At 41.3% G+C, this 24,765-nt stretch overlaps 1 protein-coding gene across 2 annotated transcripts in view; it reads right to left on the bottom strand.

Annotated features, from left to right (window-relative positions):
- The window catches only part of LOC117503233 (E3 ubiquitin-protein ligase TRIM9), a 113,270-nt gene that overhangs the window by 22,068 nt on the left and 66,437 nt on the right, over nt 1-24,765 (bottom strand). The window contains exons 4-6 of one of the 2 annotated variants that reach the window (XM_034162440.1): nt 23,250-23,360; nt 14,143-14,296; nt 8,456-8,521 (exon numbers count right to left, since the gene is read on the bottom strand). In XM_034162440.1, coding sequence (XP_034018331.1) covers nt 8,456-8,521; nt 14,143-14,296; nt 23,250-23,360 — 331 coding nt within the window. The remainder of the gene's footprint in view (nt 1-8,455; nt 8,522-14,142; nt 14,297-23,249; nt 23,361-24,765) is intronic. The other variant, XM_034162441.1, reaches the window with a different exon arrangement.

Below are 24,765 nucleotides of genomic sequence, written 5' to 3'. Positions count from 1 at the left end.
AACTGTAACAGGTGCAGACATGTGGATGGTGGATCAGGACCAAGAGGAAGAAGGGAAAATAAGGCAGGAGAAACACTGGAGACGGAGGAGCAAAAGTAAGACAAACAGGTGGCCGGCTGGTTCTCAGTGAAGTTACAGGAAAGGAGTGGGAGCTTTAATGTGGATCTACTCAGATTGAAAAAGAAAAAAGGCAACCTGAGGCCAAAGAGCTCTGGTTCGCAAAGAGGACAACAGCTGGGAATCAGGAGAAATGTAGGTCAGGTGATGACGTTAAACTCACTCCAGAGGTAACAGTGCTGCTGGAGGATGGGGTTAGACAGATATGAGCTGAGAAGGCTGAATTTTATTCTTTATTTTATTTTATTTTATCAAGTTTCCTGAAGGTGTTACTTTCTACCGCTGTTTCAGCACCGGAGAGACTTCCATCCAACACTTGAAAAAATGAGTGTTAGTTGGTACAAGACAGACCTACTCCACTGAAAATAGCCCAGATTATGGAAGGATGTATGTAGCTTTAAAATGCATGCTCATACACTTAGGACCATAAATATTTGGACAATGATTGTTTTAGCTGGTAATTGCAGAATAACTACAACCAAATCAGGTGAAAAGGGGGCTGGTTTAATGTTTCACTGAACTCTAACAGGCACGCAACGCCAGACCATTTATCTTTTGAATTATCGTTAAATTAACCTGTGTGTTGCTGCAACTGTGCATTGCCCAATTTATTTTGGTCCCTTAAAATAAGGGACACCAAAACACTGCTCACTTGTTTTGCCCAATGATTTTAAAGGTGTCGATCATTTCCCCGGTGAGTCAGTGGACTGGCCAAATTTCAGTAATTAATTTCATAAAAATTACTTCATATTCCAGTCTGGAATTTTTGCATTCTGACTGGTACAGGTGAGAACCAGTGAAGCTCAGATTTTGAGCAATATTGGCATCTTTTAAAACGCACAGTGACCATCACATAAAACACAGACAGACGGGCCGATCAAGTTCCATGTGAGTGTTTTTTTGTTAAGTGAAGGATCATGATGGTCGGGTAAGGCCATCACTGCTTTTGGTCTAATTCCCCTCAAAGATGGCAGTTGCACTATGACCTTATAAGAAATTCCTTATTTGTTTGAGTTTTCAATTGAATATGTAAAAAAACATGCAGCAGTGACCTTGGTGGTCACCAGATCTAGCAATTAAAAATAAAAGTAGCAAACAAGCTCATTTCAAGCTGCACATAATGTCATTTACCACACCTGCTCCTAATTTCCATCATGTAGGTCCAGCAGGTGGCAGGCTAGTACAAGTTATATTACATGAGCAAAACAAAGTTGCTTTTTCAGTTGCGTGGACGCATCAAAGGTCCAAAAAAGTAACCTGTTTGTTCTCATTATATGCACTTTTTATTCAGCGACCCATTGGATGATACCATTTATTGCTTTTGAATTATTATATTAAACTGGAGGGGATTGACTCATTTTTCCATGTATCTGTTTCTGCGCTGGATTTAGGTCCCAGGAAGCTGCTAATAGAAGATGTAAGATCATAAAAAAGTTTTCCCTCTTCTTGCTTCCTATTTCCCTAGGCTTTGGGAAAGCCTAGGCACGGATCGTGTGAAATACAGTCGATGAACAAGTCAATGCCCTCTAGACAGTTTACGTGATAAGTCAGGACAATTTCAATTCAATTTCAATTTATTTTCCTTTATATAGCGCCAAATCAATCAATCAATCAATCAATTTTTTTATATAGCGCCAAATCACAACAAACAGTTGCCCCAAGGCGCTTTATATTGTAAGGCAAGGCCATACAATAATTATGTAAAACCCCAACAGTCACAACGACCCCCTGTGAGCAAGCACTTGGCTACAGTGGGAAGGAAAAACTCCCTTTTAACAGGAAGAAACCTCCAGCAGAACCAGGCTCAGGGAGGGGCAGTCTTCTGCTGGGACTGGTTGGGGCTGAGGGAGAGAACCAGGAAAAAGACATGCTGTGGAGGGGAGCAGAGATCGATCACTAATGATTAAATGCAGAGTGGTGCATACAGAGCAAAAAGAGAAAGAAACAGTGCATCATGGGAACCCCCCAGCAGTCTACGTCTATAGCAGCATAACTAAGGGATGGTTCAGGGTCACCTGATCCAGCCCTAACTATAAGCTTTAGCAAAAAGGAAAGTTTTAAGCCTAATCTTAAAAGTAGAGAGGGTGTCTGTCTCCCTGATCTGAATTGGGAGCTGGTTCCACAGGAGAGGAGCCTGAAAGCTGAAGGCTCTGCCTCCCATTCTACTCTTACAAACCCTAGGAACTACAAGTAAGCCTGCAGTCTGAGAGCGAAGCGCTCTATTGGGGTGATATTGTACTACGAGGTCCCTAAGATAAGATGGGACCTGATTATTCAAAACCTTATAAGTAAGAAGAAGAATTTTAAATTCTATTCTAGAATTAACAGGAAGCCAATGAAGAGAGGCCAATATGGGTGAGATATGCTCTCTCCTTCTAGTCCCCGTCAGTACTCTAGCTGCAGCATTTTGAATTAACTGAAGGCTTTTTAGGGAACTTTTAGGACAACCTGATAATAATGAATTACAATAGTCCAGCCTAGAGGAAATAAATGCATGAATTAGTTTTTCAGCATCACTCTGAGACAAGACCTTTCTGATTTTAGAGATATTGCGTAAATGCAACAAAGCAGTCCTACATATTTGTTTAATATGCGCTTTGAATGACATATCCTGATAAAAAATGACTCCAAGATTTCTCACAGTATTACTAGAGGTCAGGGTAATGCCATCCAGAGTAAGAATCTGGTTAGACACCATGTTTCTAAGATTTGTGGGGCCAAGTACAATAACTTCAGTTTTATCTGAGTTTAAAAGCAGGAAATTAGAGGTCATCCATGTCTTTATGTCTGTAAGACAATCCTGCAGTTTAGCTAATTGGTGTGTGTCCTCTGGCTTCATGGATAGATAAAGCTGGGTATCATCTGCGTAACAATGAAAATTTAAGCAATACCGTCTACAATCACAACAGAGTTGCCTCAAGGCGCTTCACACAGGTAAGGTCTAACCTTACCAACCCCCAGAGCAACAGTGAGGAAGAAACCTCAAGCAGACCAGACTCAAAGGGGTGACCCTCTGCTTGGACCATGCTACAAACATAAATTACAGAAACAGTTCACAGAACAATTCATGGACAAATATACAAGAATTGCTGTTGGTGCACAGGACAGGAGGATTGCCAACACAAATACATCTCCCATCTCTGGATGGAGCTGCACATTAAACAGAGAAAAAAACAGAATGAGGCATCAGAAAGACAAAAAATATTGTATAATTTGCCAGCATTAAACAAGAAAAACAAAAGAAATACTAAGGTGATCGCCAGCTGCTAGCCCTAAACGTCACTAAAAGACCCAGAATCTAGGTAAAGTTGAGGCCGCGGCCCACGCCAATTGCCGCGGCCCACGGCAATTGGCGTGGCAAATGAATTAAGAGTAAAAAGCGTAAAACAAAACTGTATCAGTATGCTAGCCATACAAAAGGGAAAATAAGTGCGTCTTAAGTCTGGACTTGAAAGTCTCCACAGAATCTGGCTGTTTTATTGACGCAGGGAGATCATTCCACAGAACAGGGGCACGATAAGACAAAGCTCTGTGACCCGCAGACTTCTTATTCACCTTAGGGACACAAAGTAGTCCTGCACCCTGAGAACGTAAAGCCCGGGCCGGTACGTAAGGTTTAATTAGGTCAGCTAGGTAGGGAGGTGCCAGTCCATGAATAATTTTATAGGCTAGTAGCAGAACCTTAAAATCTGATCTCACTGGGACAGGAAGCCAGTGAAGAGACGCCAAAATGGGTGTAATGTGGTCAAACTTTATGCTTCGTGTCAAAAGTCTGGCTGCAGCATTTTGAACCAATTGGAGAGCCCTAATGCTAGACTGCAGTAAACCAGAAAATAGAACAGTGCAGTAGTCCAATCTAGAAGAGATAAATGCATGGATCAGGGTCTCAGCATCAGCCATAGACAGGATGGGACGGATCTTCACTATAATCTTTGACAATAAATGCTGTCATCACTGATCTTGGCAAATTAAAATGACGGATTGTGAGAATAATCTTATCCCATGTGTGACAGAAATTAGGAGCAGGTGTAGTTGATATATGTAGCTTGAAACGAACTTGTCACCTTCATTTCCAAATAGGTCTAGAGCCGCCAAAGCCAGCGCTGCTTTGTTTTACAAACTGGCGTTAAATACAGTAATTCCATTATTCAATATTTATTCAAAAAGAGAAAAAGGGCTTAATTTTCCTCCAAAGGCCTTTGTCCAAATGTGTATGGAGCTAACTGTACTGTATTTGTCTAATTATTTCATAAAAGCATGATCTGCCTAACCCCCCGTGGTGGGAATATTTGTTCTGTTTTATAGATGTGCAGGGGAGAAAAAATTAAAACTGCATTCCAAATGGTGCTGAAAGTGACAGTCAACAAACCTTTGATCAAAATCACCACCGGGAACAAACACATGGAGCTTTTGATTAACACACATCAAAGAGTAACCAACCATGTCTGCTTAATATCAGCTTTTTATTGTTCAAGACAAAACACAAGAGGGGTAAAGAAACGGGGAAAGGCGGCAGTCACGACATGGGGACAAAGGACTGGGACCTGTCACATTCACTATGTTCAGTATTTAAATTCAGTTGTAGTTAAAGTACCTCTTTGATTCCAGTACACTGACAAAAAGGACTTTAGTGAGTACAGAACTATAGATTTGATAAAAATCCAAAGACAGACCAGTACTCATTGGAACCAACATAATTTCATTTATCCTTTATTTAACGAGGCTAGACCCGTTGAGATCGAGATCTCTTTTGCAAGAGAGATCTGGACAATTATAAAGTTTCCAATTCACCTAACCTGCATGTCTTTAAATACCGGTAATACTTCCAAACTGGACCTGACCATGCAAGCTAGAAGTCTAATGCATCCTTCCTGCCTACTATACATACATACTATACTACTCCTATACATGTAGAAACACTGACAAAACTAGTTTCATAGTTTGGAAAAAGTTGTAAGATAACAATGAAAAGTACAAATGCATGTCCCCACATGGGGTGACAAAGGAGAAGAGTCACTGAGCAGATATTTAACATCAAAATTCTAATCAAGAAGCACCTCCAATCTGTTCCATTACTACACTGATTTCAAAAGACTATTGTGTCTGAAACTGTGGCTTGTGGCAAGTACTGAGCAACTACAATATTGACAGCACCCTCACTGACATGATCAAGGGTCTCTTTGATGACTCAAACAGTGCAAAACAGCCCCGCCCCCCATGACCACCAGCTACAACCCATCAGCCCCTCCTCCCCCACCCTAACTGGGGTCTGCCCCACCCCCCCCACCCGACTTCTCACAGCAAAGACCCCCACCTCCTTCCTTACCACACCTGTCTCCATTCATGAGAAGGATGTCAACAGGCTCTTCAAGAGACAGAACCCACACAAAGCAGCTGGATGTGACTCTGTCTCTCCATCCAGATTGAAGAACTGTGCAGACCAACTGCCTCTGGTGTTCACAGACATCTTCAGCACCTCAATGGAGACATGGCAGGTGCCAGCATGCTTCAAAACCTCCACCATAATCCCCATCCCCAACAAACAAAGAATTACAGGCTTAATGACTACAGACCCATTGGCCTGACATCTGTGGTGATGAAGACCTTTGACCGCCTTCTCTGACCCACACCTGCATCCTCTCCTGTGCTCTCATAAAGAGAGCACAGGAGAGAATGCACTTTCTGCAGCAGCTGAAGAAGTTCAACCTGTCAAAAACAATGGTGGTGAACTTCTACACTGCCATCATTGAGTCCATCCTCTCCTCTTCCATCACCATCTGGTACGCTGCTGCCACTGCTAAGGACAGGAGCAGACTGCAGCTTATCATCCATGCAGCAGAGAAGGTGAGCAACTGTAGTCTGCCATCCCTACAGGACCTGTATGCCTCCAGGGCCCTGAGGTGAGCAAAGAAGATTGTGGCTGATCCCTCTCACCCAGGACACAAACTTTTTGTCACCCTCCCCTCAGGCAGGAGGCTGAGGTCCATCCACCAAAACTCAAGACACAAGCTTCTTTCTGTCCACAGTTGGACTCATAAACAAAGCCAGAGTCCCCCACTTACTCTGCCTTCCTCCCCCACTACCATAAAACACAGATTGGTCATCCCTGCACTGAAAGGTACTGTAGATCTGCACTCATATGTTTTTGCACTGTCCCATTCCATTCCACTTTACTTATTTAACAGTGAGTATAGTTTGTCTATTTGACTCTTTTACTTCTTATAGAAGTATTTTTTTTCTTTTCTTTTCTCATTGTTTATGTAGCAATAACACCAGATCAAATTCCTTGTATGTGCGAACTTACTTGGCGATACTGATTCTGATTCTGGAACTCCTGCACTGAGCACAACACCAATGATTAAATGAGATACGTAGTAGATTGACACCTTCAGAGGTAAGTAGGAACCCCAACTGGCTGTTGGAAGGCACCATAAACTTGCATGGTATTGTCTTCTTGTTCAGTATGACTCTCTGACCAGGTCTGTCCTCCAGGGTCCAGCAGAAGGTAAATTGACGAAGAGGCAGACAACACAAAGCCTGACTTGACAGCCATACAAGAGTGGATTGTCCAATCCTTTGATACATTATTGCAAACATTAGAAAACAAGAGATTGCTAGAGATACCTGACAGCCCTCTCTTGAGTAGCAGCCCTAAGACACAGTCAAGGAATTAAAAGTACTAGTGATACCGTTTGACAACAAAACAGCCACATCTCAGAATATATTAAATAGTATTTAGTATTAGTATAGTGTATTAATGATGCAATACTGAAAATCCAAATGCTTAAGTCTCATATCATCAAGTGCTAATTCCTACATGAAACAATCATTTCTAAGGCATGTCTTTGCAAGGCTGCTAGGTACGATAATCATACTAATGGGGAAAATATAAAGTATTTTAGGTATTTACCAGGTTGTGTGTTTTTATAAAAAAAATTTAAATTTGTCTTGCAAATATAGATATACACTTAGTATACACTTACACTTGATATTAATATACACTTTTTAACAGTTCCACTTGGTTGTTCAAGTGGAACTGTTAAAAAGTGTTTTTCACTGCTCAAACCACAACATTACAGGCTTATCAAGCCTGAAGGTCAAATTGCCCGACTGTTTTCCTCCAGAGGAATTTCTTCGGCCTGAGGATCATTTGGCTGTTTCTTATCTCAACTCACAAAGACAATAAACTGCTTTTCACAGGACTGAAGCATGCTCCATTCCCTCCCCCCACCCCCCTCCTGTCCCCCATCAACACTCCCCACTCCAGCGCCGCTCACGTCACTCCTTTCCCCTTCTGCAGAGGCGGTGCAGTTTTAGCTGCAGCCCGCCGTTACTCCCTCCAAGCCAACGGTGGCGCATCTCAGCGTTGCTGCGTGGCCTTCACCCACTTGCCTCAATTCAGATAACGGACTTCTTCACACTTAGTGCACATAAACAATGTCAAATGTGCATGTGCTGTCTTTAATTCTGATGTGTGCCATTATTATGGTAAACAAGTAATAATTGTGGACTAATTGCTGTCTGAGGTAACTGGAGTGTAAACATAATTTCTCCACTGTGAGATCAAGTATATCTTATCTCATCTCATCTTATATGTTACATGGTGTTAAAACACGTAGTCAGTTTTTTTTTTTTTTTAATCTGATGAATAAGACAAGTTAAAGAAATGTTTGTGGTAGAAGTAGCATATCTTGCAAATAAAGTTGAAACATCCATTTTTCTTAAAATTTTGTATTATTTGTCTATGGATCAGGATAGTGGCCTATCAGCATTTGCTGTACAGTGTGATATAAATTCAGATATTTTTCATACATTTTATGAAGAACATTATGCAATAAACATTTCAATAAATTTAACATAATATCTGAAATTAGACGTAACACTGTCTCTCAGTTGAAAAAATAATATTACTTTCATAAAGGTTGTTACTGATATTTTCACTCCCTTCTTTCATGTGAGTGGTAATATCAATTATTTGTTGCTATGCAACAACAGGGTTTTTTTTAAACAAAATTAATATTTCCATAAAAATGTATTTATACAGTCAAAGGAATTAGTGATGCATATTACCGTGAGACACAGAGAAGTACTTCAGGCTATATTTATTGAACTTATATAGATTGGTTTTGGGGGAGGGTTTTGTTTTCCTTGGTAAGGTGCCATGTCTCTGCAGAGACATCGTCTGTTGGGAAGGTCGTGAAAAGAATAAACATGCAAAGGAATGAGTGCAGATAGACTGGAGGACCAAAAGACCAGCGAGGTGATCGTGGTGGCTAACAGGCCAAGGGACGAGTGACAAGGACAAGGGGTTAATGTGAAAAGTAGTGTCTCCAAATACCTCCTGGACTTTCTGTCTCCATCTCTGCTGCTTGCATTTGTTTCAGTAACGGAATCTCCTGCACATCTGGAAATACCACGGTGATTTGGGTATTTTGATGCAAGAACACATGGACAAAAACATCGCACACAATGCACTTGTAAAATATGAGTAATTGCAATAGAAACATGAATTTTAAAAAAGCAAAACCAGCTATTGTTATAGCGTTATCCAATTCAACTAAACTTGGAGTATTGTCTTTTACCATCGTTATTCCCTCTGTTACCATCAAAATCAAATCGTAAAGTCATAAAAACTACCAGACATCAGAATAACATCATTAAATTTACCTCAAAAGTCCTAAATTGTAACTGGGAATGATTTCGCACCCAAATTAAATCCAATTTCCACAGAATAAGATGGACGCCTCCAAGATTTTGAAGTATAGAGCGCTACAAAAATATTTGCTGAACCAAAGAGACCTCATGGAAGAGAACAGATACCACAGAAGTTACATTAGTGTTTTAATTTACTGCTTTCAAATGTTTGAATTTGTTACTGAATTTTATTTTTTGTTTTACTTGTCATTGCTGTTATTTGCAATTAGTTTTGTGTTGCTTGTATGAGACAAATTTCTTGTACGGTGTATTGCTTATGTTGACTGTTTTAATTTGCTGGGCTTTCACGACTGTTGCTGCTAGTATTCTGAACTCAGTGTATGTCAGGTTCAAACGAGTTGACATGTTAGAAATCTGACCTGGGGGGTGTAAATGGAATAGTTTTGACGGTCTTGAATGTTTGGTCTTCAAAGTAAAGGTCAAACAACGCTGACGTCCACTGGATTCTATGACATGACATATGTTACCCCGTAACATGATAACTAAACATGACACATGGTGCAAACTATTACTTTTTAAAACCCTGTTAACCAGTAATTTGCATCATGTTTTACCAAACTTAAAGCAACTTTAACTATTGACCCCTGTACAAACTGAAATTGACCTTTGTCACCACTTGCTGTTTTTACCCCATAACTTCAGAACATTAAGTCACAGATAGTTCAAACCAGGTGTCACCAAACCTGTTCCTATACCACAAATAATGTGGTATATTTTTCGATATGACTGGGGCATCTTTTAATTTTGACCCCTGTACAAACTGAAATTGACCTTTGTCACCACTTGCTGTTTTTACCCCATAACTCCAGAACATTAAATCACAAATAGTTCAAACCAGGTGTCACCAAACCTGTTCCTATACCACAAATAATGTGGTATATTTTTCAATATGACTGGAGCATCTTTTAATTTTGACCCCTGTGTAATTGTTCAGTTGACCCCTGTGTGGCTGCCTATTGAAAATTCATGTGGCCAGTTGGATTTTTAAAAAGAGGAATGTCTAAGGGGTATTTGTGCTGAATTTGGTGCTTGCATCACCATCTGCAGGATTCCTCTATAAATATTCTGTTTTCTGCTGCACTATGAAAGGAAACCTCTAAGTAGATTTGAGGCCATGACCTGAAGTTCTGCAACACATTCTTCTTCTGTCAACAACTATTGACCTCAGTCCAATAAGGAGCCATGACGCATCATACATATCACACTTTAAGTGCATGTTCAACATAATTACACCAGCGCCATAATGATTATTAATTAAATGGCACTGAATGAATGTAATTTTCTCATTGTGTGATAATTACATTGTAGATAATTGGAATTGGTTTTTCATGATTGATTGCAAAGAGTAACAACCATAAATGACCAGACTGAGTGCACGTGCTGGGAAAATGTTTGCTCATTACTGCCTCGTTAACACCAGCATTAAAGCATTGAAACATGGATATTGTTGATTATTTATATAATATATATTAACAATAAATCTGAGAAATCACAAGGAGTGCAACAGAATGATCATAAAAGGAAACTTGCGCATTGAACATAACCTCCGCCAATGAAGTTGGGCAGAGGTTATGCTATTGTTTGTGAACAGCCTGTAACCCACACTTTTTCATATATTGTTATAAAAGATTTACAGAGGATTCATATCCTGATAGACAAGAACTGATTCAGTTTTCAAGGTTATGGGTCAAAGGTCAAAGCCAGGAAAAAAACTTTAAAAATCCCTATCTTTAACATTGAACAAGTTTTTAAAAATTCATAACTGTCAAAAATTTGACAACATTATGTAAGACAGTATCCTTTATCATCTCACAAAGTTTGATCTGGATCTGATCCAGATTACAGGTTTTGTGGACATTTAAATACATTGAAAACCCCATTTAATGTATATTTTATGTTATATCTTAATCAAACATGCCCCAATCACACTTATATTTGAACCTGAGGTGCAGACTGGCACTCACGATCACCTGACAAAGTTTGATCCAGATCTGATCCAGATTATAGATTTTGTGGACATTTGAATTTAATATTGAAAACACCATTTAATGTACGAGGTCTGTTAGAAAAGTATCCGACCTTTTTATTTTTTTCAAAAACCATATGGATTTGAATCATGTGTGATTGCATCAGCCAAGCTTGAACCCTCATGCGCATGCATGAGTTTTTTCACGCCTGTCGGTTGCGTCATTCGCCTGTGAGCAGGCTTTGTGTGAGCACTGGTCCACCCTCTCATCATTTTTTTATTGAGAATAAATGTCTGAATGATTTGGAGCTTTGCTGCATCAATTTTTTTCCAGAAACTGTGAGAGACCTCCAGGTGGACACCGTTCGGAAAATTAATATGACTTTCAGGGACGATTTTATGGGGATTACACAGATTAAGGAGTGATCCAGACGGTTTAAAGACCGTCCACAACTGCTGAGAGCGCTCCCAGCTCCCATCGACAGGCTGACACCCCGCTGGAACAACCAGATCATTTCCAACGTGAAAGCTTTGTTGATCCGGGACCTCGTCTGACTTTCACAAAAAGGCAGAAGATGTGGACATCAGCACTTTATCGACACATTCCACCATTACAGGAGTTTTTTTCATGGAAAGAAAAGCGGAGGGACGCGCCACCGTGCCGCTCATGGCGCGGCACAAAACCACCTTGGTGTTGGTCTCACAGGACGGCTTAAAGGTGGATTTCAGACGGCTGTCGGTTGCTTTTCAGTCGTGTGATTATCCGATTGTGATTGTGCATGAGCTGGACCTGCCCCAACATGTCCTGGAAGGCTTCATCACGGCGTTGCTTTGCGCCATGCGGTGGAGCCACTCCTGACTATCACTGATGCACTGACTATCACCTGACAAAGTCTGGATCTGATCTGGACTGTGGATTTTGTGGACATTTGAATTTAATATTGAAAACACCATTTAATGTATATTTTACATTATATCTTAATCAAAAGTGCCTCAATCACTCTCATTTTCTGTTGTGGATTTACCTACATCACCAAAATTGGATGGTTTCAATTTTATGCCTGTTTGTCTTCCAGTTATCAGTAGGGCCAAAAAGCAATGACAAGTTCTGTCAAAATTATCTGAAAAACAATTCAGAAACTGAAAAATATTAAAAAAAAAAATACTTGATAACACCCAGCACAACAAAAAACTACAATTCAAAAAACTACAATTCAAGTTCATGAATTAAATCCATCCTCCTGATATTTGATTACATGTATTTTAGCTTATGAATAGCCGCTTGTAACAGGACTTTGACCATAAAAATTCTTTCCAAGGTAAAAATTTGTGGAATTGGAAGTTAGTGTTGGCAGAGGTTTGCGCTCTATGAGTGCAGTTTTCTAGATTTTGGTATTTTCATCCTATAAATACCCAGTAAGGAGTTTGTATTGTGTATTTTTTAAAAATAAATTAAAAGTGAGACCAAGAAGTAGTTAAATGCTATTTATCTGTGATTAAACATATCACATAACATGTCTCCAATTCCTACAGGTCCTGTCCTGAGCTCACCACTGTGATAACCATCTTTGAATTATTAATGAAAGAACATGTGTTAAATGCTTTCTTTTTTAATCAGTATTATCACATATGCTGGTCAGCCTGAGTGATGGGGAAGGGGTAATTGTAATGAAAATAACAAAAACTCTAGCTCTAAACTCTAAAATTTTATTCTGCATTTTTAAACCCCTAAATCTAGTGCTAAGACCAAGTCTTTGGTTATTGGATATAACAATAAACATCATAACAACCTCCTAAATACATTTTATACAAATATAACCCAGTACTAGGGGAGTTATGACCACTACCTTTGCACCCCCTTCCCCCCCCCAGGACTAAACCAAACCAACTTTTTTAGGTTCCTTAGATGACCCCAAAACACAATCAGGATGTTCCCAAAAATAAAAGCTGGCCTCAAGCCAGTTATCCAAGATGGTGTCCAAGGTGGCTGCCAAAATAGGGTTTTTTTTACTAAAACACCTATAAACAACTTAAATATCACAGAGATTCAATGGGAAGACCATCGCAGGTCACAGCAAACTCATTTGTGCCTAAACTAAATAAATTCATGGGTTTAAGATTCAAAATGGCGTCCAAAATGGCCGCTAACGGACCCTTATCATTGAATCTCTGTGATATTTAAGTTTTTTATATGTTGTTTAAAGGTGCGTTAGTGGAAAACCCAATTTTGGCAGCCATCTTGGATAACTGGCTTGAGGCCAGTTTTTATTTTTGGGAACATCCTGATTGTGTTTTGGAGTCATCTAAGGAACCTAAAAAAGTTGGTTTGGTTTAGTCCTGGGGCCGGGGGTGCAAAGGTAGTGGTCATAGCTCCCCAGTACAGTCTGCTCTTCCATATTCTGTGTGGTTAGCACAAGATTAATGTAGTCATTCAGTGAAGCAGTGAGTGAGTAGGTCTGCAAAATGTAAGTAATTTCAGTCAATCAATTCAATCAATTTTATTTATATAGCGCCAAATCACAACAAACAGTTGCCCCAAGGCGTTTTATATTGTAAGGCAAGGCCATACAATAATTATGTAAAAACCCCAACGGTCAAAACGACCCCCTGTGAGCAAGCACTTGGCGACAGTGGGAAGGAAAAACTCCCTTTTTACAGGAAGAAACCTCCAGCAGAACCAGGCTCAGGGAGGGGCAGTCTTCTGCTGGGACTGGTTGGGGCTGAGGGAGAGAACCAGGAAAAAGACATGCTGTGGAGGGGAGCAGAGATCAATCACTAATGATTAAATGCAGAGTGGTGCATACAGAGCAAAAAGAGAAAGAAACACTCAGTGCATCATGGGAACCCCCCAGCAGTCTACGTCTATAGCAGCATATCCAGCAATTTCTTAAAAATTACTGCAGTTACAGCTGTGAAATTTTGGTTTCCAAAACGTACAGGTGAGGACCAACGAACATCATAATAACAGTTTAATTAAGAATGTTGTTCAAGCAGGAACATGTAACGTTAGCCTTTTTTGTTTCATCTGATTTCTGAAGTTTTGCTACTAATTGTAGATTCTTGGCGGCCATGAGGCCACTTTTGTGTGTTTTGCAGCAGTGTTCTTATAGGAACAAACTCTGCTGATGGACATTTTTACATTTTTTACAAGATGATCAAGACTTCTTTCATTTCATCAGAATGTTTTTAATTTCTTGTGTAAAACACTTTGCGTTATTCATAAAAGTGTAACAGAAAGTTTTTATAAATTCTTATTGCAGTTTGGATAAAGGTTTGGATGAGCCTCCAGTGGAATCACCTGAAGGCAAGCTGATGTGACAAACGTGTGTGTGTGCGCGTGTTACCTTTGCCCTGGCAGAAGTCCAGCTGTAGGATGGTCTGGAGCAGAATGTCTGTGTGGAGGGTAAGGTCGAAGTCAGGGACGACCTTCGGCTCCAGGGCCCCTTTAACCCACTGGTCCTGAGATGATGCTACGCGTTTGATCAGAGCATCGGAGATCTGCACGTACATATAGGCATTATTATCTGTGTGCCATGAATGTGGCTTCACGACATGTTCGACAAGTGAGAAAGAACACTTAAAAATCAGGTCTGTTGCTGAGAGCTACGTTAAGAATGAGTCCAATTTATTCACTGTAAAACTCTATTTGAACTCAAACCATTTGAGGAAACCGATTGCCTTAAACCATTTGAGTTTGCCAACTTAAATAAAATAATTTTCAAAATTTAATTGTTAAAGTTTTAGTAACTTAACAATTTATAGCTAATTAAACTTATGTAAATCTAGTTTATGTTTTTCAATAAAAAAAGTGACAAATTTCTGCCTAAAAAATTTGCTTTGTATTTTGGATTAAATTTTTGGATACATTCTTTGGTTTACTTGTTGACAATAATCTGCTTTCTAAAAAATAAAAAAAAAATCTAAAAGGACTACAACAGAATGAAAAATGCTAAATGGTAGCTCATGAACAGAACTTTCAGTTTTTCATAATGGTATAAACTCAATTCAAATGAGTAAATGGAATGCACTAGAAATACATCACCAACACTTAAATGCCCCAAAACTTTAAATGCACTTAAAGGAACTGAGTTGTTACGACAACAGTTCATTTTTGAGTTAGTTTAATTAATGGAAATGAGTGACTATAACTTTTTCAAAGTTTGAGTTACATTAACTTAATGATTGTATTAAAATGGAGTGTTTGGTTTAACAGTGTTGTGCTGGATGATTCTCTTTGCTCTGCAAATCTGAGATATGAGGATTAAGGAATTCATCATCCACCATTAAACAGTGTAATGAATTCCCATTACCAAACACCTCTGCTGAACAAGACATCTATCATGAAGGACCAGCGGCTCCATTTGAATTGGTACAGCAGATGAACATGTGATCCAACATGCAATGACATTTGAATCCTCCATTATACGGCTTAATACAGTATAACATTGCAGTTCCTAGACTGGTGCCAAAACAGAGCACATTCCCATAGAAGTAAATGTTAAAATGTCCAAGTTCAGCGTAGAAACATGTTTACAGCCTGCTACAAAAACAAAATGGTTTTGTCTCTATAGTTTACTCCTCCATGACAACTGTACGGGGGGGGGGCAATTTTTTTTATTTTTCCTAACTTCTGAGTTTAAGAAGTTTCAAGATATAAAGTTTTGTAAATTTGGGGGCGTGGCTACTTTGAGTGAAAATGGCTGAGCTCAGCATCTTTGTCTCTCAAACCATCCAGGCCCGTTTGAAGTTCACCAGTGTCCATCTGGATGATCCAGAGGAGGCATGGGAGAAGGTCATGTGGTCAGATGAGACCAAAACAGAGCTTTTTGGAATTAACTCCACTTGCCGTGTTTGGAGGATGAGAACAACCCCAAGAAAACCTTCCCAACCGTGAAGCATGGGGGTGGAAACATCATACTCTGGGGGTGCTCTTCTGCAAAGGGGACAGGATGACTGCACCATATTGAAGGGAGGATGGATGGGGGTCATGTATCAAACAACCTCCTTCCCTCAATGAGAATGCTGAAGATGGGTCATGGCTGGGTCTTCCACCATGACAATGACCCCAAATACACAGCCAGGGCAACTAAGGAGGGGCTCTGTAAGAAGCATTTCAAGGTCCTGGAGTGGCCTGGCCAGTCTCCAGACCTGAACTCAATAGAAAATCTTTGGAGGGAGCTGAAACTCCAAACCTGGAAGATCTGGAGAAGATCTGTATGGAGGAGTGGACCAAAATCCCTGCTGCAGTGTGTGAAAACCTGGTGAAAAACTACAGGAAACGTTTGACCTCTGTAATGGCAAACAAATGTTTCTGTACCAATTGTTAAGCTCTGTTTTCCTAGGGGATCAATAAAATGCAAATTAATTATTTTAAAATCATACAATGTGATTTTCTGGATATTTATTTATTTATTTTTAGATTCTGTCTCTCACAGTTGAAGTGTACCTACGATAAAAATTACAGACCTCTCCATTCTTTGTAGGTGGGAAAACCTGCAAAACTGACAGTGGATCAAATACGTATTTCCCCCCTTTGTGTGGTTTATAAATTAATTTAATATCAAATGACAAGGATCTATTTTAGCTGTTATATAAAACAAATAATGAGTTGGGTTTTTTTTTCATTCTTTCACTGGACCAAATATCTAATTCTGTGAAAGATTTGTACCATTGAACTCATAAATATTCATTATTTGTACACTGAGGAACACAAGCCAATTTTGCTGAATATGTCCCATTAAAAAAATTACAATACAGGGGTTTTTTTGTTGTTGTTTTTAAACATCTGCTTGTGGTGTGACATCACAAAGCTTTGATTTAAGAAAACTATCAGTCCTCCATTCTCCTACTGTTAAAGAAAACACATTGTTTTAAAGATTGTGGCACTGGCAGCCATAAAGAACTACTAAATCAATATTTGATCAAATATTCATAAGGATGGGAAACGAGCCTGTGATCGCCATCTCATCGCTGTCTCCTGGGTCCTGACATGGGTTTAGTGAGAATCCAACCGTGTGTGTGCCATGGCGACAAACACATGGACCTTGACAGATCCTTAGCCTGGTCTTATGGCTGGGAAATCCCAGACAGTCAGGCTCTGAGGATCTGCTGCAGCCTTGATCCGCCTTCACAGCCGTTGAGTTACAAGCCATCATCTCATTCCTCCTGTTGTGTGGGCCGCCAGAAGAGGAGGTACTGCTGGCCCACCACCAGAGGGCGCCCTGCCTGAAGTGCGGGCTTCAGGTACGAGAGGGCGCTGCCGCCACGGACACAGCCGGGGGTGACAGCTGTCACTCATTATCTCATGCCAGCTGTCATCCATCTTCACTACATCATCTCACTCCATAAAACCCGGACGTCATCTCCACCTTGTTGCCGAGATAGCATCTACCTGTGAAGGTAATATTCTCTGCCGTAATCTAAACTGTGTCTTAGTCTGAACTCTTTTTGCAGCCGCTTTCCTGTGGTGTTCCTTATCTGTGGGATTGGCGTTTGGTGTGATCAGCGACTGCTTCGCTTCACACTCCAACCAGATAAGTGGTTAGACAGGAGCTGCACGAGTGTGTGTTAGAGGTGGAGGTGGAATCCCCACCATTGTTGTTACTGGGTGTGCACGCACCCACATCTTACTGTTTTTGCTCCTTGCCAGCAGTACCAGATCCGACATTCAGAGACGGTGGCCACCTGGGGACTCGGGACTTGGTGGCTCCAGTATTCTCCAGGTTCAGTGGCGGAGGAAATCGTGTGGTTTCGGTTCTTCTCAGGACAGACGTCTTCTATCCTCGAGCCTGCCCACACGTCACCTTTGTGGATTGACTGTTTTCATAAATTCTGTAATCCTCTGTGTTTTGGTTGTGCTCTTTCACAACAGTAAAGTGTTCATATTCGACTCTTTCATTGTCCGTTCATTTACGCCCCCTGTTGTGGGTCCGTGTCACTACACTTTCCCAACACCTCCAATCCGCCATTGAGGACTTCTTGTTTCACCGGCGCACCATTAGCTGTCTCTTGTTCAGGGTTTTTGCTGGGCCTTCATGGCTACTGTAGCAACCACAGGAGACACAAGGTCCGCACTGTGTTTCACCCCAACAGGCAATCCCCTACTGGATCTGTTACCCATGTGACATGATGGATACGGGGGTTGGATTTTAACACCCATATCTATATATGTGTGTGTATATATATCTATACACACACATATATAGATATGGGTGTTAAAATCCAACCCCCGTATCCATACAAAATACACTCCAACCATGCAGCAGAATAGCATCTTTTCTGACATTCTTCTGTTGTTCTGGGTTCAAATTTTCTTACAATTTTCCAAACTTGCATTTATGTTCTGTCTACGGTAATTGTGAGATTTTTAAACAATTACTGGTTAGTTGTGTAATTTGTGTATCGTACGTGTGAATTTCTACATGTATGTCATAGCTGCTTTGAATTAACTTAAAAAGCATATATTCACAATTACTATGCATTCTCTCAATTCTGCTATTAAATAATTGTTCAATAAAATAGCTCCGTCGCTGTCGCACTTGCATCCTCAGATAAACGCAGAATATATCCACCTGATGCTTTCTCTATGTCGCAGTCTAATCTAACTCTCTGATCATTACAAAAGCAGAGTAGAACATTAAGCCTTTTTTTCTTTTGCTTGACAATTATCATTAATATCAAACTCTGACTGACAGACAGACAGACACAGATAGACAGACTGACAAACATTTTATGACTACAATATAGTTTGAATATAAAATGTCCTAGAAAATGTGTCCTTGACCTAGTAGTATTATAGTAAGTGTGCTATACAGCATTTGGAGAGTAGATGTCTGCCTCAAATGTTTGCGGCCTCTACTGGTGGTTGGCTCTCACTGCGGTATTGTATCACTTCCTGTTCCGGAGCACAGCGGTGTTTTGCTGTATCTGTTAGCTGTTTAATCTGCGCAGTTAGATTGATCTAGTTTTGTTTCACAGTGTAATCTTCACGTGCCTTAACTAAAGCACTCCCTCTGCTGAATCACCTCTAAATTATTTACACATTATTCACTTTATGTGTTTTTAGGAATCCGCTAGCTTAGCGCAGCTACTAGCTCTTAGCCGATTTAGCATGGCGGCTTCTCCTGTCTCTCCTGCACTTTTCTGCTCTGGGTGTGAAATGTTTAGTTATTCCTCAGCCTCCTTTAGCAGTAATGGTACTTGTAATAAGTGTAGCTTATTCGTAGCTTTGGAGGCCAGGCTGGGCGAATTGGAGACTCGGCTCCACACCGTGGAAAATTCTACAGCTAGCCAGGCCCCTGTAGTCGGTGCGGACCAAGGTAGCTTAGCCACCGTTAGTTCCCTTCCAGCAGATCCCGAGCAGCCGGGAAAGCAGGCCGACTGGGTGACTGTGAGGAAGAAGCGTAGTTCTATACAGAAGCCCCGTGTACACCGCCAACCCATTCACATTTCTAACCGTTTTTCCCCACTCGGCGACACACCCGCCAAGGATCAAACTCTGGTTATTGGCGACTCTGTTTGAGAAATGTGAAGTTAGCGACACCAGCAACCATAGTCAATTGTCTTCCGGGGGCCAGAGCAGGCGACATTGAAGGAAATTTGAAACTGCTGGCTAAGGCTAAGCGTAAATTTGGTAAGATTGTAATTCATGTCGGCAGTAATGACACCCGGTTACGCCAATCGGAGGTCACTAAAATTAACATTGAATCAGTGTGTAACTTTGCAAAAACAATGTCGGACTCTGTAGTTTTCTCTGGGTCCCTCCTCAATCGGACCGGGAGTGACATGTTTAGCCGCATGTTCTCCTTGAATTGCTGGCTGTCTGAGTGGTGTCCAAAAAATGAGGTGGGCTTCATAGATAATTGGCAAAGCTTCTGGGGAAAACCTGGTCTTGTTAGGAGAGACGGCATCCATCCCACTTTGGATGGAGCAGCTCTCATTTCTAGAAATCTGGCCAATTTTCTTAAATCCTCCAAGCCGTGACTATCCAGGGTTGGGACCAGGAAGCAGAGTTGTAGTCTTACACACCTCTCTGCAGCTTCTCTCCCCCTGCCATCCCCTCATTACCCCATCCCCGTAGAGACGGTGCCTGCTCCCAGACCACCAATAACCAGTAAAAATCTATTTAAGCATGAAAATTCAAAAAGAAAAAATAATATAGCACCTTCAACTGCACCACAGACTAAAACAGTTAAATGTGGTCTATTAAACATTAGGTCTCTCTCTTCTAAGTCCCTGTTAGTAAATGATATAATAATTGATCAACATATTGATTTATTCTGCCTTACAGAAACTTGGTTACAGCAGGATGAATACGTTAGTTTAAATGAGTCAACACCCCCGAGTCACACTAACTGCCAGAATGCTCGTAGCACGGGCCGAGGCAGAGGATTAGCAGCAATCTTTGTTCATGTAAATGGGGAGTCTTCTTCACAGACTAAGGTTAATTATGGAGTTCCACAAGGTTCTGTGCTAGGACCAATTTTATTAACTTTATACAGTATTATTAGACAGCATTGCTTAAATTTTCATTGTTATGCAGATGATACCCAGCTTTATCTATCCATGAAGCCAGAGGACACACACCAATTAGCTAAACTGCAGGAATGTCTTACAGACATAAAGACATGGATGACCTCTAATTTCCTGCTTTTAAACTCAGATAAAACTGAAGTTATTGTACTTGGCCCCACAAATCTTAGAAACATGGTGTCTAACCAGATCCTTACTCTGGATGGCATTACCCTGACCTCTAGTGAGAAATCTTGGAGTCATTTTTGATCAGGATATGTCCTTCAATGCGCATATTAAAAAAATATGTAGGACTGCTTTTTTGCATTTGCGCAATATCTCTAAAATTAGAAAGGTCTTGTCTCAGAGTGATGCTGAAAAACTAATTCATGCATTTATTTCCTCTAGGCTGGACTATTGTAATTCATTATTATCAGGTTGTCCTAAAAGTTCCCTGAAAAGCCTTCAGTTAATTCAAAATGCTGCAGCTAGAGTACTAACGGGGACTAGAAGGAGAGAGCATATCTCACCCATATTGGCCTCTCTTCATTGGCTTCCTGTTAATTCTAGAATAGAATTTAAAATTCTTCTTCTTACTTATAAGGTTTTGAATAATCAGGTCCCATCTTAACTTAGGGACCTCATAGTACCATATCACCCCAATAGATCGCTTCACTCTCAGACTGCAGGCTTAATTGTAGTTCCTAGGGTTTGTAAGAGTAGAATGGGAGGCAGAGCCTTCAGCTTTCAGGCTCCTCTCCTCTGGAACCAGCTCCCAATTTGGATCAGGGAGACAGACACCCTCTCTACTTTTAAGATTAGGCTTTAAACCTTCCTTTTTGCTAAAGCTTATAGTTAGGGCTGGATCAGGTGACCCTGAACCATCCCTTAGTTATGCTGCTATAGACTTAGACTGCTGGGGGGTTCCCATGATGCACTGAGTGTTTCTTTCTCTTTTTGCTCTGTATGCACCACTCTGCATTTAATCATTAGTGATTGATCTCTGCTCCCCCCCCACAGCATGTCTTTTTCCTGGTTCTCTCCCCTCAGCCCCAACCAGTCCCAGCAGAAGACTGCCCCTCCCTGAGCCTGGTTCTGCTGGAGGTTTTTTCCTGTTAAAAGGGAGTTTTTCCTTCCCACTGTCGCCAAGTGCTTGCTCACAGGGGGTCGTTTTGACTGTTGGGCGTTTTCTGTAATTATGTTATGGCTTTGCCTTACAATATAAAGCGCCTTGGGGTAACTGTTTGTTGTGATTTGGCGCTATATAAATAAAATTGATTTGATTTGATTTGATTAAAAAAAACAGAAAAACACACCACCCCGCACCTTTCAAAAGCTCTGATTGCCAGTCAGCGACTTTACCACTGAGCTACAGAGCTGCTCTTTGAAAGCTGCAGGAATTTGCCTCATATCAGGAAGGACATGGAAGTATTACAAAAAAAAATTAAAATCACACACCATATAAAAACACCGCATTTATCAAGCGAGCAATACAAATATGTTCCATTCTGTTCCTCTGTAAATGACCCATGGTCACAGACATACAGTCATGAAATGACATGAATGAGCAGCAGTTTGCTCGTCTCATTCATGTCCACATCTCCTGGCGTGTCTCCAACCGGCCGTGCTCACGTGTCTTGTGGTCAACGTGCTACAGGATACCGTGTCATGTGGAACAGAGCTCACATGGGTGACGTGACAGTGAGATCGCCTGCTGCGTGTTCTGATCTGATGGTCCGTTTCAACCTGGGAGCAACCTGTCCATGTGTGCGCCATGCGTGCGCTCACTGCAGCAGCACGTCGCCACAGTTATATATGTTTTTATTTATGTCCACTTGATAACAGCAAACAGAGCATCACAGTGGGCAGTTGTTTGTCCATGTCTATCCAAACACAGTGTTGTGGGCTGGGGTGTTTGGCTGGTTTGGTTTTTGTTTTCTGTTTCTCCCACCAGGTGGTATGCATTCAGGACTGAGTGGCTGAGCATCAGGACCTCACCCTGAACACCTGAGGCTTGTTATCACGTGCAGGTCATCAGGACTCACAGCTGTGGTGTATTTTGTCTTAATCAGAGATTGCTGCATTTAAACCTTGAATGCACAGTGTGTGATTGCCAGAGACTCGACCTTGTGAGCAGACGTGTGAGATCGACGTCAGGAGAACAATCTCACCATCACGGACGCAGAGACCGCTCCAGGTTTGACGCCACAGTCTGTGAAGGAGGATTGGGTGAGGTCTCACGCTCTTCAGCACACTTCCTGAGGTAATTAGGTTTTGATGACTTTTATGAAGTGATGACAGTGGATTTGGTGTCCCTCACACCTTGTGTTAGTGAGCTGTCACGTTATGCTAATTGTCTAATCAGCTTCTGCTGCAGTGGAGATTTGAACTGTGTTGTTCCGTGCCTGCAGGGTAAGAAGCTGATGTATAGATTTAAGCCAGGAAGTGTTTGCTGATTGCGTGCACCTTTGAGTTGTGTCTCTCTGTGTGGAGTTGGACTCACCTCCATGTTTTCTTTCTTCACAGACTCGGTTTGTCGCGGCCACCTGGGGGGTGTCGGCGGGGTCCCTGGGTCCGAACTGCTGTGGCTCCGGAACGTTTGCGCTGCTGAGAGCGCGCCGTGTTTTCACCTCACCAGACCGCGGACTGTTTAGTTGTTTAATATCACTCACTGTTATGTTTATTAAATCCTGTTATCCTTTGAACCGTGCTCTGCTTATTTTATGCTTGGTCCTTCAAACGCTGGGTCGGTGCTCCGACCGCGTCCGAAACATAACACACAGTATGTGGTGTCCAGCTGGAATGTCCAGATCCACAGATTTCCACAGATGCTTCAGTGGGAGGACACACATCCTGTCATCTCAGCATTAGCATTGCGTTATATTTTTTGTTTGTTTGTTTTTTAAGCTTTAAGCTTTGCACACAGAGTGGATTCACTTACCTGGAGGAATCCACTGGGATCGTTCTCTTTCAGCACCTCCAGACAGAACTCCATCATGCCGGTGGTCTGACGGAGCTTCATCGTGCAGTGAGTTATCTGGTCACACACCACCTGATGCAGACGAACACAGAGAAATATTTCTGAAACAAAACATGATGTAGAACTGGAACCCTTTAAATCACCAAAATAGGGAGAACATTTGGATCCAGCTGATCCTGACGTAAGTATTGTGAGCTTTACACAGAAAAATACAGACTTCAACTCATAGCTGTGAGATTTTAAGGAAAGCTGTTCATGCTGTTGCTTAATGGCAGTAAATTAATTCTACCATTAACCAACTGCTTTCTGAATTAATCAGAAAGTTCATTAGATATAGTCAGGACAATTAGCCCCCTCATTTACTTGATGGTTAATGAGATCACAGTTAATTATCCGCCTGTCAGCCGCTGTCTAAACTGAAATATGAAAACCGTGAAAGATGAACTGAAGCTTTTTACTGCAAAGCTAAACATCTACGAAAGACACAGTGTGTGTTCTGAGTATGTCAGGAGTCATAACAGCAGCAATAATCAATGAAAACTCCAGAAAATCTCACATGTAAGTGGAATGTTTTACTTGTTGTTGTACTTGGTTTCAGTGTGGAAGGTTCCCGGTTCAAATCCCACCCCTGTCACATTTCTCCATGTAATGTGGAGTTGCATCAGGAAGGGCACCTTGCATAAAACTTGTGCCAATTCAACATGCAGATCCACCTTGGATTTACTGTGGCGACCCTGAGTGTAAATCAAGGGAGCAGCCAAAGGGTCTCTCTGTGTTTTCAGCAATAACCTCCATCAAGGAGGTCACATGGTTGCCAGCATTTTTTTTTTCTTTGTTTCAATAACTTTTATTTCATTTTTCCAAATACAACTGAGGGCTAATCCTCATTTACAATATAGCCGGGTTTACAGTGTGAGAAGGCAATATAATATCTTCTTCTTTGTCTTTCGGCTGTTCCCGTTAGGGGTCGCCACAGCAGATCAATCGTTTCCATCTCACCCTGTCCTCTGTATCTTCCTCTGTCACACCAACCACCTGCATGTCCTCTCTCAGTACATCCATGAACCTCCTCTTTGGTCTCCCTCTTCTCCTCCTGCCTGGTGGCTCCATCCTCAGCATCCTTCTCCCTATATACCCTGGGTCCCTCCTCTGCACATGTCCAAACCATCTCAATCTCGCCTCTCTGACTTTGTCTCCAAACCGTCCCACCTGAGCTGTCCCTCTGATATGTTCATTCCTAATCTTGTCCATTCTTGTCACTCCCAAAGAGAATCTCAACATCTTCAGCTCTGCCACCTCCAGCTCTGCCTCCTGTCTTTTTGTTAGTGCCACTGTCTCTAAACCATACAACATAGCTGGTCTCACTACTGTTTTGTAAACTTTCCCCTTCACTCTTGCTGATATTCTTCGGTCACAAATCACTCCTGCCACCTTTCTCCACCCACGTCACCCTGCCTGCACTCTCTTCTTCACCTCT

The sequence above is a fragment of the Thalassophryne amazonica genome, chromosome 21, assembly GCF_902500255.1.
Source record: "Thalassophryne amazonica chromosome 21, fThaAma1.1, whole genome shotgun sequence".
Lineage (NCBI taxonomy): Eukaryota > Metazoa > Chordata > Actinopteri > Batrachoidiformes > Batrachoididae > Thalassophryne > Thalassophryne amazonica.
Note: the sequence above shows the minus strand (reverse complement) of the source record. Positions and strands in the feature narration are given on the sequence as shown.